The sequence below is a fragment of the Nerophis ophidion genome, linkage group LG19, assembly GCF_033978795.1.
Source record: "Nerophis ophidion isolate RoL-2023_Sa linkage group LG19, RoL_Noph_v1.0, whole genome shotgun sequence".
Lineage (NCBI taxonomy): Eukaryota > Metazoa > Chordata > Actinopteri > Syngnathiformes > Syngnathidae > Nerophis > Nerophis ophidion.
Genome location: NC_084629.1, coordinates 13,539,766 through 13,557,122, shown reverse-complemented (window position 1 = coordinate 13,557,122; position 17,357 = coordinate 13,539,766). Strand labels below are relative to the sequence as shown.

General features: G+C 41.3%; 1 protein-coding gene across 3 annotated transcripts in view; it reads right to left on the bottom strand.

Annotated features, from left to right (window-relative positions):
• col4a2 (collagen, type IV, alpha 2) overlaps positions 1-17,357 on the bottom strand; it is a 138,766-nt gene that overhangs the window by 84,720 nt on the left and 36,689 nt on the right. For all 3 annotated transcript variants that reach the window (XM_061879197.1, XM_061879195.1, XM_061879198.1), the window contains one exon: positions 3,927-4,010. In XM_061879197.1, the coding sequence (XP_061735181.1) occupies positions 3,927-4,010 (84 nt within the window). The remainder of the gene's footprint in view (positions 1-3,926; positions 4,011-17,357) is intronic.

The following is a 17,357-nucleotide window of genomic DNA, read 5'->3' as shown; positions in this document are numbered from 1 at the left end:
CAACAACCTGTATGATAATGTTCCCATATTATACTATTTTTCAGCTATTTCAAATGTGACCTGACATTAGTTAATATAAAGTATGCTTTTCAACACACCATTAAAGTTAAAGTACCACTGATAGTCACACACACACGAGGTGTGGTGAAATTATCCTCTGCATTTGACCTATCCCCTGGGGGGTGAGGGGAGCAGTGAGCAGCATCAGCGGTGGCCGCGCTCGGGAATCATTTTGGTGATTTAACCCCCAATTCCAACCCTTGATGCTGAGTGCTAAGCAGGGAGGTAATGGGTCCGGTTTTTATAGTCCTTGGTATGACTCGGCCGGGGTTTGAACTCACAACCTACCGATCTCAGGGCGGACACTCTAACCACAAGACCATCGAGCAAGCTTTATCTGTAGACGAATGTAAAATATTGGTAACACTTTAGTATGGGGAACACATATTCACCATTAATTACGTGCTTATTAACTTGCAAATTAGTAACATATTGGCTCTTAATTAGTAATTATAAAGTACTTATTAATGCCTTATTCTGCATGGCCTTATTATACAACCAGTAATTACTCAGAGTCTTCCCTCAATAACCTCAAAATTATTGCTTGTTAGTAACCCTAACCCTTATATGTTCCTCTAGTGTCCAAATAACTTGTAAATTAAGTCTTGTTTACTAATTAATGGTGAATATGTTCCCCATGCTAAAGTGTGCTAAAGTGTCTATAGCTTTGAGAATCAGCACCTCCAAGTCCGAGTCCATGGTTCTCTCCCTGAAAAGGGTGGAGTGCCATCTCCGGGTTGGGGAGGAGATCTTGCCCCAAGTGGAGGAGTACCTCGGAGTCTTGTTCACGAGTGAGGGAAGAGTGGATCGTGAGGTCAACAGGCGGATCGTTGCAGCGTCTTCAGTAATGCGGACGTTGTATCGATCCGTTGTGGTGAAGAGGGAGCTGAGCCGGAAGGCGAAGCTCTCAATTTACCGGTTGATCTACATTCCCATTCTCACCTATGGTCATGAGCTTTGGGTTATGACCGAAAGGACAAGATTACGAGTACAAGCGGTCGAAATGAGCTTCCTCTGCCGGGTGGCGGGGCTCTCCCTTAGAGATAGGGTGAGAAGCTCTGCCATCCGGGAGGATCTCAGAGTATAGCCGCTGCTCCTCCACATCGAAAGGAGCCAGATGAGGTGGTTCGGGCATCTGGTCAGGATGCCACCCGAAAGTCTCCCTAGGGAGGTGTTTCGGGCATTTCCGACCAGTAGGAGGCCACGGGGAAGGCCCAGAACACGATGGTAAGACTGGCCTGGGAACGACTCGGGATCCGCAGGGAGGAGCTGGACGAAGTGGCTGGGGAGAGGGAAGTTTGGGCTTCCCTGCTTAGGCTGCTGCCCACGGGACTAGACCTCGGTTAAGCGGAAGAAGATGGAGGGATGGCTGTAGCTTTAATGCTAATGAGCTGTGTTTGTCTCTAAGAAGCGCCACTTTTTACAAACACACTGTAACTCTGTCCTTGTCCAACGTAAAAGATGTCATATACCTAGGTCCATCAGCCACCGTGCGTAGGGTCTTGCGATCCCTCTCCATTTTGCGAGAAGAGCGCATGTAAAATGTCAATTAATTATTGACACTACGCTTAATATGACGTTATACCCCAAACATATTCTTAGCCCCTTCCTGCTCGGTCCTTGGTAAGAATACAATGGCAAATTTCCTCTGACTTTCTCCTTGTCCCCCGTCGCGCGCAGCATCAGTGCTGGTCTTGAAAGGCAGGAGCACTGGGTTCGGCGTTGTGTCGGAGGTTTGCAAATTTATGTTTTAATTATGTTAAATGTATTCTGCACAAAAATGTTAAGCACTAAACATGCATTAAATTAAATTAAATTATTATTAAAACACGTTAAAATAAAAAAAGTGTGATAATATTTTGTTATTTACGCAACTTTGAGTAGGGGGGCTGGAGGACTCAAACATTAGCAACACTAGCATAACGACAGTATGTTAGCAATACTGTGCTAACATTACACTCTTGTTGTAACAAAATATAGTTTAACCTGTTCACAGAATCCCTCCCACATCTGCAGCTATCTAACATCCAGCCGGCAAAGCTTGTATTTTAAGATGTGTAGCAAAGCCTGCTTTTTCTTAACAAATTGGTGGGAGTATATTTGAGGCAGGATCATTTAGATAGGGCTTAGTGGTGGTATTGTACCCATCAGAAACGAGGAAAATTCAAAGACGACTTAGTGCTTCTCTTAAAAGTAGAGCAAACAATGAGCGAGATGATGAGATTATTTCTCATATTTAATGTTCATAAACAGCCTCTAGTGACGCATATTACTGCTAAAAAATAATTTTAGCAAAAAAGGGGTCCTATTCTTGCAGACACTTATACGTTCCTAACTGGTTTTATAGGTAGCACTTTCTTCTCACTTTGCAGAACAGATGGAAAGCCTCTCACATGTGGCCAATAGTAGGCGTTGCTTGTCCCATTTTCGAACGTTACAGAACTCTAGGGATGAGAAAGTCACGTACTGTACCGATATGGCCAGCACGTGTTTTTGAGAAGTGCTGCCTCTCGTCATTCATTGAGAGATGAATATCCCAGCGTGTTTAGTCTATGTCTGACTCTATGGGTTCAGGTTCCTCACACTTGTCTTTGTCTTTCATTTCTTTGCTTAGTGGCTCTCCCACACACTACACACCACTTCCCCAACTGACCTTCTGCGTTTACCGTGATTAATGATGTGAATTCCATCACATTAGCTGCAAGAAAGTGCTGTGTGTCTAAGTCCTGGGTCTTCTCTATGACTATTTATAGTCTTGGTTAAATTATATATTAAATATACTATACCGCAAGACGATTTTTGGTCTGGTTGCTACCATTACATCGGCACTGGGGCCATTATGAAACCGGGTTTCTAGTTGTGAAGCCTGAAGATTAGACAGAATGTAGAAAATAGTGTCTTGCTCAGGGCTATTCAACAGGCGGCCATGGTGCCAAATCCGGACCCAGACAGGCCCGAAAATTCAGGTAAAAAACTTGGAAAAGACACAGCAGATTGCTGAAAACACTATACAGTATATCTGTTATTTAGATAATCTTTGACTAGTTTTTTTTGCAATAGGTCTATAAAAACAGCAGATTCTCAGCAATATACAAGGTGGCGACTTGTCCAGGGTGTACCCCGCCTTCCGCCCGATTGTAGCTGAGATAGGCGCCAGCGCCCCCCGCGACCCCAAAAGGGAATAAGCGGTAGGAAATGGATGGATGGATGGAATACTAGTGAAGAAAGAAATCTGTCCCCCTAGCCCCTGGTCCCTGATAATCCATCCATCCATCCATTTTCTACCGCTTATTCCCTTTTTGGAGTCGCGGGGGGCGCTGGCGCCTATCTCAGCTACAATCGGGTGGAAGGCAGGGTACACCCTGGACAAGTCGCCACCTCATCGCAGGGCCAACACAGATAGACAGACAACATTCATACTCACAGTCACACACTAGGGCCAATTTAGTGTTGCCAATCAACCTATCCCCAGGTGCATGTCTTTGGAAGTGGGAGGAAGCCGGAGTACCCGGAGGGAACCCACACATTCACGGGGAGAACATGCAAACTCCACACAGAAAGATCCCGAGCCTGGATTTGAACCCAGGACTGCAGGACCTTCGTATTGTGAGGCAGACGCACTAACCCCTCTGCCACCGTGAAGCCGTCCCTGATAATGTGGCCGCCAAAACAATTAAGTTGAATAGGCCTGGTCTGGAATGTTAAACAGTTGCTATCTAAACACCATTAGGCAGAGGTGTCGCAATATTGCACCTTTACCAACGACTTCAGACAGAATGCTGCGTGATCGTAGCCTTATTTGGTAATTCCAGTATGATGACCGAGAGGTTTATTTATGAAGATATTTAGAACAGTAAAAAACTCACCCTGGCACCTTTCTCCGGGAAACATTTGCAGCCGCCGCTGCTGCAGTCTCTTCCTCCACATGGACCGCTGTGCTTCTTTCCACCCTGGAGACAGAAACATACAACATGTTGCTATTACTCACCGGGGAATACATACCAAAACACAAAAGGAAACGTATGATAGCGCCCTTTTACACAGCCAGCTTGGATTTAGCCGACTTTTTTCTGGGTTGCTCTTAAAGGTACTACAAAAGTTCAATCCGGAATCAAGCTTGCGTACAAAAGAATGCCATAGTTCCAGGACAAGGGTATAAAGGTTGTTAAAAGTAGGGACGTCATGGTTAGGCCTGGGCTGATAACACATTTTGTCCGAGGACACATTGGGCCCCATTCAGCAACCGTTCTTAAGAACAAATTTTGTTCTTAGGTCGACTTGGAAAGTTTTTAAGGAGATTTTTTGTATTCACCAATGTTTTCTTAGCTTGGATTTGTTCATAGGTAAGAACAAAATCTACGAGTGCTCCAGAGCACTCTTAGATGTCACACTCTTTGTTCTTAAGTGTGACAAGTTCCCTAACACACACACACACACACACACACATATATATATATATATATATATATATATATATATATGTGTGTGTGTGTGTTAGGGAACTTGTCACACTCTTTGTTCTTAAGTGTGACAAGTTCCCTAACACACACACACACACACACACATATATATATATTTATATATATTGATCAGACAGACAGAGCAAAATGAGCAATATATAGACATTTCCAAAATACCCTACACACACACACACACACACACACACACATATATATATATATTTATATATATTGATCAGGCAGACAGAGCAAAATGAGCAATATATAGACATTTCCAAAATACCCTACACACACACACACACACACACACACACACACACACACACACACACACACACACACACACACAGACACACACACACACACACACACACACACACACACACAGACACACACACACACACACAACCATCAATTACCGAGGCGTTGATTTAGTGATTAGTGACTCTTTAAAAGACCGACAGGCTTCTCACACCCTGTTGCAACTTAACTCACACAAGGGCAATGCTTTTGCTGCTACTGCAAGATGCCGCAGATCGTGCCCCGGGGAGAAAGCGCATATTTCACGACCACGTAGACCTATTTGCCCGAAGTGACGAATATTTATTTGAACGCTTTAGGCCACCTCAGCGGTCCCCCCTTTCTTAAACTTACGTTTTGACATTATGTATTACCCGCGGGATAATACGAATTTCTCTTCTATAATCTGTTTGTGTTACCTCCGTGTGTTTGATGTTTTGCTTTTCCGCCGGAATTGTGCCCTTATATGGGGAATTGAGGGCGTTTATCTATGCAAATTACGGAATTAAGGGTGCTTACATATGCATATTAGGGAAATAAGGGCATGTTTATATGCAAATTATGATAGACACGCACGGGCTAGCCATTTGGCATTCAGCAACTTAAGAATAGCAAATGGGAACAATTCGCCCGTTTAAGAACACTTCATGAATTTGAATGGACTCCTCTTAGGAAATCAGTCAGGAAGAAAGATAAGAGGAAAAGTTGGGAACTTATTGCCGAATGGGGCCCATTGTCCCCCAAATTGTTGCTGATAAACAAAACTTTTGTCAGCATTAAATTAAACACAAATGTAATCATAGTATATCAGTAGAAGCATTTAAGTCTCATCTTAAAACTCATCTGTATACTCTAGCCTTTAAATAGACCTCCTTTTTAGACCAGTTGATCTGCCGCTTCTTTTCTTTCTCCTATGTCCCCCCCCTCCCTTGTGGAGGGGGTCCGGCCCGATGACCATGGATGAAGTACTGACTGTCCAGAGTCGAGACCCAGGATGGACCGCTCGCCTGTATCGGTTGGGGACATCTCTACGCTGCTGATCCGCTTGAGATGGTTTCCTGTGGACGGGACTCTCACTGCTGTCTTGGAGCCACTATGGATTGAACTTTCACAGTATCATGTTAGACCCGCTCGACATCCATTGCTTTCGGTCCCCTAGAGGGGGGGGGTTGCCCACATCTGAGTTCCTCTCCAAGGTTTCTCATAGTCAGCATTGTCACTGGCGTCCCACTGAATGTGAATTCTCCCTGCCCCCTGGGTGTGAGTTTTCCTTGCCCTTTTGTGGGTTCTTCCGAGGATGTTGTAGTCGTAATGATTTGTGCAGTCCTTTGAGACATTTGTGATTTGGGGCTATATAAATAAACATTGATTGATTGATTGATAGTATATCATAATGATATAATTAGAGCTGGGAATCTTTGGGCACCTCACAATTTGACTACGATAAGGAATGTCCTGATCTGATGTTGATATGGGATGTTGAGATCCACCAAAAACTGTGTATCGCCGGTGTGTGACAGGTCACTTTAAATGAAGCGTAAAGACCACATAAAATAAAGCGGACGTACCACATAAAGTAACATGGCGGACCACATTAAATTACTTGGAAGGGCCAGATTGGGCACCTGTAGTGTATCTGAATTTATCGGCATGCATCAAAAGTGTCAGATACGACTGAGAAGAAGGTTCACTTTGTTAATTTAGTTTTACTATTAAATAAAACTCAGGGGCTGAGGTGATGCACTAAGGGAACCCTCTTGCACCCTGTTTGAAAGCGAGAGAAAAAGAAAACAAAGACACACGCACAAGGCGAGCTCATTGTCACTGAGGATGTCGTAGCGGTTTGTGTTGTGGTTTGTGCAGCCCTTTGAGACACTAGTGATTTAGGGCTATATAAATAATCATTGATTGATTGATTGATTGATTGATTTATCATTTGGTTAATTGATTTATTTACTATTGGCCGATTCTTAGTAACGACACGTGCAATCGTAAATGGATGGATAGATGGTATCAAACGCTTGGAATGGTACGGAGTAGAGGTCGGGGAAATAACCAATTTTTAGATACACCGCAATTTGAACATGGGCAATTGTAAAATCGATTAGTAAACATTAGGGGTGTAACGGTACACAAAAATTTCGTTTTGGTACTTACCTCGGTTTAGAGGTCACGGTTCGGTTCATTTTCGGTACAGTAAGAAAAGAAACAAATTAAATTTTTTGGGTTATTTATGTACCAAATTTGTAAACAATGGCTTTATCCTTCTAACATTGGGAACACTATAATAATTCTGCCCATGTTAATCCACATTAAACTGCCTCAAGTTGTTTCTTTGTTTAAATAAAATGACAAAACCTTTCTTCTACATATAAAAAGTGCAACATTAAACAGTTTCAAGTCAACTCATCGTGCTTGATTTATTACAGCATTTGGGAAGCCAGTAGTTGACTTTTATTATGTAAATGTTATATTTTTGTCAACATGTGATAGCAGGCACCCTGCCATTGAAAACTAGGCTGCTACATTATGTAAGAATAATGTAACTATAGCTGAAAAATAGTACGATAGCAATAGGAGACACTATTCATCCCTGAAATCTATGGAGATCATGTTAGTTCATGTGAAATAACAGACAGACAGGGCTTTGCTGCCCCTAACGCACGCACGCACGCACACACACACACACACACACACACACACACACACACACACACACACACACACACACACACACACACACACACACACAGCAAAATGAGCTAACGTAACGCTAAAAGCTAATTAGCCTTCACATCACCTCAACCCAGAACTGTGAGCGAGCTGAACTGCAGTTTAAGTTTCTAAAATGTCAACGGGCTCATAGTGATGTTTGTAATAGTTGTGACTGGAAAGTGTTTTTTATAATTTGGGGAGTGTACGATGTCCGCTGCTAAACACATGTCTGCTCGACAATGAAGCATTTACAACATGCGTTCTGAATACGCACTGCTGATTGGGTATTACATTGCTCTGAATACGCACTGCTGATTGGTTGCTACATCGCTCTGAATACGCACTGTTAATTGGCTTTGTATGTAACCAATCAGATGGTTGTGTGGGCGGGACTATGCTGGGTGCTTACTGCTCAGACAGAGGCAGAAAGCAGAGCAGCTTGTTAAGACTTTAGAATACAAACTCGTTCGATACACCTCCGTACCGAACCGAAACCCCCGTACCGAAACGGTTCAATACAAATACACGTACCGTTACACCCCGAGTAAACATCAATAATCGATTATTTGTTTATTGTCAATAAAGTAATGCAGACAGTTCTAAAATTTGGCTGACCACAGCGAGCCACCTAACCAAGAAATCCTACCAGCTCCTTGATTTTAGAGCACTTATGTTTTGCACACACTTTCATTAATTTCATAAATGTAATGGGAATTATTTAAATTGTTTCCTATTACAAATGCACTGTTTTTAAAAGTTGCAAGTGATGAATTCTTATTTAGTAATGGAAATGAAATGAAAAACTGCATCAAAGTATGTAAATTCTAGATGCACCAATAATCAATTTTTAATCAAAACATAGTTCCTGAATCGTAATCGTACCATGAGGTTCCCAAAGATGTCCATGTCTAGTATAGAAGTGTTCTGAGACGCAACAATTTCAGTGACAAATTTAGCAGCAATCATGGCTTGCACATTTTTTTTTAATTATTCAGCATTATTTCAAAATGTTATTCTTTGGGAGAATTAACCTGCTAGCAGTTTGCATTAATTAACGTTTTGATTTAAAAACCATTAAAGCTGTTTGCTCAAAAGCTAAGCAGTTTTATATTTTGCATTTTGTTCTGAAATGAACTGAACAGTGAAAACTGAGGTACGTTCTGAACGGTGACTATCGCGTACTGTTCCACCCCTAGTGGTTTGTGAACATGGCTGCTGTTTATAGCTGCAGTGTAGACGGTCAGTGAGTCATAGTGGACATGCAGACATGACAGACGACCATGCGTCTTTGATAAGGACAGTCCGGTCCGCCTTGTCGTGGACAAAACCACCCACTGTCACTGTCACAGTGTGTCCTTGATGGCGCCGTGTGGAGAGGCCGTATAAAGCAGAGGTCAAAGGCGCCAGTTTAGAATGTTGAAGAAGTGACTACGACAAGATCGGCGCTTGTTCCCAAGTGGAGCAAAGTGCCTTTGTATATTTTGTTGGGACTACATGAGAGGCAAAACGAAATAGGGTCTTGATCGAATTAAAGGCACTAAAACTTAGGGGTGCACAAACAAAAACTATGCACATCCGGAATGCGATTCTTTTTTTATCCGTCCATCCATTTTGTACCACTTGTCCCTCTGCCAATTCCAGATCAATTTTTTATTTTCAAAAATGAATTCTAACAAAAAAAATCGTATTTTTTTTATAGGAATACAATTTTTTAAATATATTTTTTGACCATCACCATGCAACCAGAATGAGATTTCCTAACCTGTAACCTGTTTTGAAAAAGTTCCATTAGAATGATTATCCCAAATACTACAAAGCAAGAATCGGTTTGAATCAAGAATCGTGTTAAATTGAGAATCGATTCCAAATGGAATTGTCAAAGGGGAATTGGCGAATTGGTGCCCAAAAGATTTTACACAACTAGAACTTGATTTGTCTTGATTTGAACTGATCTGGTGGTTTGGGCCTAGTTCCAGGTCATTGAACTTTCTCCATTAATAAAACAACATCATAATCCACTTAGGGAATGAAGCAAATTCACTTTGTACGTGGTGAATGAGCTTAAAGTTCCCGTGGCACATGCAAGTCCATCCTATCTCTGCATGTCCCACGTCCTCCACCTACATGCTCATACCACAGGGCGCCAGATGTCCCCCATCCCTTGTTAAAAGTGGCCAATTTGTGCCCACGGTGGTGGCTCAAGAATCAGAATAATTCCCCCTCGTCAGTTGGAGAGCATCACTGCTGACAAAGGACCACATTGAGACCCGCTTCACACACAAAGCCCTTCTTTTACCAGGGAATCCTCGCGCTTTAATGGTCCCCTATCTTTTCAACAAAAAGACCCTCTTCGTTGCCCATATGGGATCTACAAGACTGCGTTTCTGTGTTAACTATCTGAGGGTTCTTTTTAAAGTGTTATTTGCTTTCATCTCTACCACACATGATGCTGGTAGTCCATACCATCTTTACTGACTGTATAGTCCGAATGTTCAGCGCATTGGACCAATAAAAACGCAAGCATCCTATTCCGAAAGTTGACTAAAGACAGGAAATCACCTCACCCCAATGAGGATGCAGGACTGTCCCTGCAGGACTCTTTTCCCACCTTGGGACGACAAAATCAAACAATAGACTACGTCATTTCCGCACGGAGGACTTTAGCTCCTAATGGAGAGCAATGCACCGTCAGTTCTCAAAAATAGCAGATGACTTGACGCAGATGACTTGACCCAGCTGACGACAAACAAAAGCAGTGTCCTGTTTTCTTCATGCTGAAAAACCTGAACCGAATTATACTGCTTTGTGGAAACAAGCCTAAAGATGCAAAACATCAATTTTGATGCGTATTTTTTCAAACTCCACACTGTAATAAACTTGAAGACGTGTTCGATTTAGAGGTATCTGCGGATGTTTTGTAAATGACAGATGTGGCGCCCCCTCTGGGTTGTGAACATTGTGTCATAGAGGTATCATCAAAGTTTTATAACGTTCAATTACTTTTTGCCAATTAGTGGCTAAGTCCTGATGGCGGCCATGTTTTTAACCAGTTTTGCTAAATGTTTTTTTCACCCAAATGTGCTCATCGATCCCCGAAAGGTGTGTACAAATTTTTGTAAAGATAGGGGGTGTTTTGTGGATCAGCATTAAGCTGTGTGAGAAAACTCCAAATTTGATGCAATTTTCTCAGGATTTTTTCAGTTTTACAATATTTTAGTCACAATGGAAGGGATAGATTTGCCCTGAAATAAAAAAATGGAAGCATCCTAGCCAGGAAGTCGCATAGCTAGAGACAAACAAAAAATACCTTCTTAATAATTTCTTCATTATTGCTAGCATAATTTTAATCTTTGCTTGATGGCGGCAATGTTTTTAACCAGTTTTGCTCAAATTTGATAGAAATTTGCTCGTGAGTTGCCTACAGGTGTGTACCAAGTTTCCTGGGAACTGTTCTTTTTTTGGAGTTTTTTAATTCACAATCTCTAAGTGACAAGAACAGAAATGTCTTTCTTTTTTCATATGCATTCCAATTTCTAAAATACGGAGCGTACGAGGCGGCTAACAATGAAGCAAAAATGGCAGTCATCTATTGCGCTCATAAAGCGTTCTAAAAACCGCCAACAATACTCCATTTACTGGTCGTGACTTGCATATTGACCAAGTATTAGTGATATTGTTATTATAAGCATTAACAATGAGGAACTACTTTTAATAGCGCTGTGATCAAAGAGCGCCCTGCGATGAGGTGGCAACTTGTCCAGGGGGTACTCCACCTTCTGCCCGATTGTAGCTGAGATAGGCACCAGCGCCCCCCGCGACCCCTAAGGGAATAAGCGGTAGAAAATGGATGGATGGATGGATGATGAAAGAGCGGTGAGTATCCTGTGCAACTTTTTTGACATACTGAGCTGCTGCTTTGCCTCAGAGTTGGTGAAAGTAAATTCATGGTTCTAAATCATACCTTTTACTTGTATAGTAAAAGATTGTGGCCATAAACTGAGAACTTCGTCAACTTTGACTTTCAACTTAGACCCGGAGATGGCGAGAAGACAAGAAAAAACATGCATTTGCACCCACCTTTTTAAATTTATTTTCAACCTTCCAGAGGATTATGATTAATTCTTCATCTAAACGGAGTATATAAACATCCCATCAATTGGTAGCCAAGTGAAAGCAGACATTAAAATGTAATTGATTGTTTTAATACAGTATGTTGGTAGTTTGTATTTAGCACTCAGCAATACTGCTACTTGCTGGATCTGCTTATAACTCAGCTTTTAAAACTTACAGTTAACCCTCTGTAAATTCAGGCTCAACAATATAAGGTTCTGGGTCATCATTTTGTCCCAAAGTAGTTTTTGTTGGCTGTCATGAAGTCTGCCATAATTAGTAATAGTTTTAGCTGTTGAAGGAAATAGCGTGTATTATGCGTGTCTAAAAATGTATTTTCTGCCGTATGGTTAAAATGAGCAAAGTACGTAAATATTACATGTTATTATGAATGTCCCTGTTACTACATTACATCTATACTTACAGCAAAAACGTTGATGGAGGTGTTTGTGTGGTTTTTAAGAGTCCTTTATGGGCAGAATAGAGCGAATCCTATTTTCTCCATTGTTATTCCAAAAAAAGTGCAAAGGAGACCTATGATGGGTTTTGTGTTTTGTTTACATGATACTCGTGTTAAACATTGCAAAAGCATCAAATCGTAAAGTTTTGGATGCCTCAGGTTCACAAGGTTTTCCAGCCTCGTTAAATCGTGATGTCACGGCGAGGTGGATGTACTTATTTGCAAAAACTGCATAAGTATAGTTCTCAACACACAAAAAAAGTTGGGTGAAGTACTATTTTAAACTAATTTTGGCATGCGCATAACACCAACCTGTACCAGTGTAATGGGGACCAGCCAGGGTGCCTAATGTTGTGACCGGATGAATAAATATAACTGTTATGAAGTTTATTTTCGACCAGGTCTGGCAAAAAAATAGCAATGATGTCGTCAAGATGTATATTCAAACTGTATATTTTCAAAAGAAAAATTATGATACTTTTGGAGTTGGGGTGTGGTTACATTTGCAATCAGAGTTTGCCAACAGAATCAAACATATTGGCGACAATTTTTTTAAAAACGGGTTGTAAACGGGACTGTGGACAAAAACGTACGCAAACTATACACCAAAGCATATCCAATACATACTATCTCGACCAGTGGTACCCAAACTTTTTTGTACCACGGACCGGTTTATGTAGGCATTAGAGATGCTCGGTTTGCGGTCTCATCCGCGGAGTCCGCGGATAAACCACGGGTCGGGCGGGTGACATGACGAAAAAATAGGTTTTAAATAGATTTGGGCGGGTGGCGGTTGAACCATTTGGAAATATTTGATATACATGCTTCAGGGATCGGTAACTTTTACCGTTCAAAGAGCCATTTTGGACTCACAAAGCGAAGAAGACAATAGGAGACGTAAACATTCTCAAAAATGTCTGCCGGCAGTCACCCATTTAATAATTATTAGGGCATGCTATGAAGCCTTTGCCTTTGACGCCTTCTACAACATGTACAATCTACTTTCCAGTCCGGCAATATGTTGTGTGTGGCTTCCGCAGACATACTGGGTGATACAGAGTACACTAATGGTTGTGATATAAACAATTTTAACACTCTTACTAATATGCGCCACGCTGTGAAGCCACACCAAAAAAGAATGAAAAACACATTTCGAGAGAACATCCTCACAGTAACACAACATAAACGCAACACAACAAATACCCGGAATCCTTTGCATCCATGACACATCCTGACTATATTATACACCCCGCTAGCGGCAAATCCCGCCACCCCCCTCCCCCCCGTGCGTCGGTAATGTGGGCGGGGTTGGGGGCGCGGGGGTGTAAAATATAGTCAGGAGTTCTCATGGATGCAAAGGATTCTGGGTATTTGTTGTGTTACGTTTATGTTGTGTTACTGTGAAGATGTTCTCCCGAAATGTGTTTGTCATTCTTGTTTGGTGTGGCTTCACAGCGTGGCGCATATTAGTAAGAGTGTTAAAATTGTTTGTATCACAACCATCAGTGTACTCTTTATCACCCAGTATGCCTTTCAATCTTGTACGTGTGTTTGAGGAAGCTGCATACAACATGTTGCTGAACTGGCAAACGGTTCGCACATGATGTAGAAGGCGTCAAAGGCAATGGCTTCACACCACGCCCTTTTTCTCGTTATCTGGATGAGCACCAACGGATATTCGCGAGAACGTTAGCGGCTCCCATTGTCTTCTTTACTTTGTGACACGGGTCAAACTAGCTCTTTTAGTGGTAAAGGTCGCCGACTCCGGATGTACAGTATAACAACGGGCGGGTGGCGGGCGGTTGCGGTTCTTATAAAATATTGGTTCGGGTGGATGGCGGGTGGATGACGACTCTAGTGATGCGGTTGCGGATTATATAATTGCCTATCCGCGCATCTCTAGTAGGCATTATTTTCAGGGACCGGCTTTTCACTTGTGCCAGATAAATACAGCAAAAATAAGTGCATGAAAAATACAACTCACTATAACGTTGAATTAGTGGAGCCCTGAGCTTGTTTCTTTTCAATGACATGCAGATGGAAATCAGCCCTTGGCTCCAATCTGTCACATTTATATTTTATATGTTAATTGATTGGCACTGTATCATGTCACAAAGTTATAACAAATATCACAAATGGCAATTTCCAATCAGGAGTTTTATTGTACATCTATAAACAAGCATATTGGTGTGTCTAGTGGGACAGGTGAAGGTTAAGTTGCAGTCGTCGTTTATAAATTATTTAATGTTTCCCTGCGGTAACAAATGCGTCACGGACCGGTGGTTGGGGACCACTGATCTAGACCACTTTGAAGTGTTTTAACTGTAGATTAAAATAATCATAGGTTTTTTTTCAAGTTGCAGATGATGTTTTGTATAGTGTTTTGAGAAATTTCAAGTCAAACAGTCTGTGGGGTGCAATAGCAGCGCCACCATGTGGTGTATTTGTCAGAAAAAAACAGCATGTGCATGTTTTTAAGAAATGTTCATACATAAAATATACACTACTCAATGTTTTCTCTTCCCTCATGTAAACCTATAGAGTTCTTATTATGCTGCAAGGCCAATGTGGTTAGAATAATGCCTCTTGTGACGGATGAGTGTTGTTTCTGTTACCTCCCGGTTCTTTATGGCCTCATTCCGGACGTGGGCAGATGCCTTGAGGTCGTGTACAGTAACTGAAATAAAGCCAGCTGGATCAACTACGCTTATGGTAACTTTTGCCTCACTTCCATTGTATTCAATTTATGCGACGCTGTCAGCTCCTCATTCACTTAGAACGAGGCTAGGATGTCAATATGGCAGGTTTATGTCCCATGGTAAATGACTCATTAGAGCCATAAGGTTATTCACTTAAGATTACATTACTCCTGTAGACTATACACAACTGATTTTAAAGGTGATGTAGTTTCTTTGTCTATGCACTCTGTTGTATTAACACTCAGGTGTCTTTCTGGGATGGATTCTTAAGGTTCCAACATGAAACGACAAAGCGGAGCATAAACAGTGTTTTTGAAAGAACCCCCTGCCCCCTTCATCTCCCTTAGTTGTGGTATCGGATGAACAAGGATCACAGAGGACGGGTGTTTGATCTGTGAATGGTGGCGAAAGACACACCTGAGGAAACGAGGAGATTTAACGCTGTTGACGGTCATGGAGAATGCTTTGAGTCAACAGAAATCCCATTACAAGGGACCCCAGAAACACAAGTAGAGGCTAATACTTTCTTTCTGTTTTGTTTAGACTTCCCATAGAGCGACTAAATGACATTAGTGTCACCACCTATAGGTTTATATCACAATGCTTTGCAAGATATGCTAGCATACATATAATATATATTAATCCTCAACATTTTATAATCATGATCAATAATTTTGGCCAATTATTATCTAACTCTTACACTTGCAAATTACGTTTTGTTTGATGGTGACCATGTTTCCAACCAAATTCCGTGGGGATTTAATTGAACAGCTACAGGTTCCAGTGGATGTTTTGTAAAGCAGACTTGAGTTCAGTCAGACGTTTCATATAAATCCCACATATTGTGTTTTTGATTTATTGATTGAAACTTTTATTAGTAGATTGCACAGTTCAGTACATATTCTGCGCAATTGACCACTAAATGGTAACACCCGAATAAGTTTTTCAACTTGTTTAAGTCGGGGTCCACGTTAATCAATTCATGGTACAAATATATACTATCAGCGTAATACAGTCATCACACAAGTTAATCATCATGATTGATTGATTGAAACTTTTATTAGTAGATTGCACAGTTCAGTACATATTACGTACAATTGACGACTAAATGGTAACACCCGAATAAGTTTTTCAACTTGTTTATTTTAATTATTTACATTATTTACAGTCCGGGGGGTGGGATGAGGAGCTTTGGTTGATATCAGTACTTCAGTCATCAACAATTGCATCAACAGAGACATGGACATTGAAACAATGTAGGTCTGACTTAGTAGGATAAGTACAGCGAGCAGAGAACATAGTGAGTCAGATAGCATAAGAACAAGTATATACATTAGAAATACATTTAATTATTTACATTAGGTTATTTACAATCCAGGGAGAAGGGACGTGAATGGAGGAGGGTATTAGTAGAGGGTTGAAGTTGCCTGGAAGTGTTGTTTTAGAGCGGTATTGAAGGAGGATAGAGATGCACTTACTTTTACACCTGTTCGGAGTGCATTCCACATTGATGTGGCATAGAAAGAGAATGAGTTAAAACCTTTGTTAGATCGGAATCTGGGTTTACCGTGGTTTGTGAAGCTCCCCCTGGTGTTGTGGTTATGGCGGTTAAGGAAGTAGTTTGACATGTACTTCGGTATCAGGGAGGTGTAGCGGATTTTATAGACCAGGCTCAGTGCAAGATGTTAAAGACTCAAAGGGGAACTACCGATCTAATAATTTATGCATTGTTTTTTCTTAATAATATGGATAAAGTTTTGCTTTGCAATTTCTGAACTCCTGTTTCCATGTTGGCTGCAGCGAAGTAGTGCATTCCGTTTTGCTTAGTACTTCAATCGATCAGTTAGTTTTTTTTGTATAGCTCTTTATCACAAGTGCGTCAAAGAGCTTCACAAACCACAACAACACCTCCTGATCTGGACCCACATTCGGACAAGGAAAAACTCCAAAAGACCGAAAAAGGATAGTACTTCAATATGGCGATCCAATGCCATGGCATTTTTGTGATTAACCAAGCCCCTTATTTTGAGTTTTACATTACTTTACCATTGTGAACACATTATCATCCCCACAGACACACTAATCAGTATTAATGGCCATTTTTCTTTCTTCTATAAAAGACTTCTCTGTTAGCGTCTTGCAGGGGCAACAGCTGACATGTTTTACACTAATGATGTGACTACAAGAGCAAACCCACTGTTCGATTTCAAGAGGGAGACCCGTGACGCGGCACATCTGTGATGGGAACACGGTTCTGCATAGTACGCCAGCGGGTGTGTGGGATACTCCCTTTTATGAGCTGACAGCCAACCTTACTCACTGGTTGAACGGCGGAAATAGTTCACTGATCTGCGATAAGAGTCAGAAAAAGGTTTATACTTTATTTACCTACATTGCAAAGAGGACGAGGTGTTTTTTTGGAAGCAAGTGATAACTGAGATAGGCTGATTTTTTTTCCCCCCAAATGTGAAAACTCTTCATATATTGTAATCAATCCTTCAAACTTTATTTGTAGATCAGTTTTTATACGTAGAAAATGTAGGACAAAGCGCT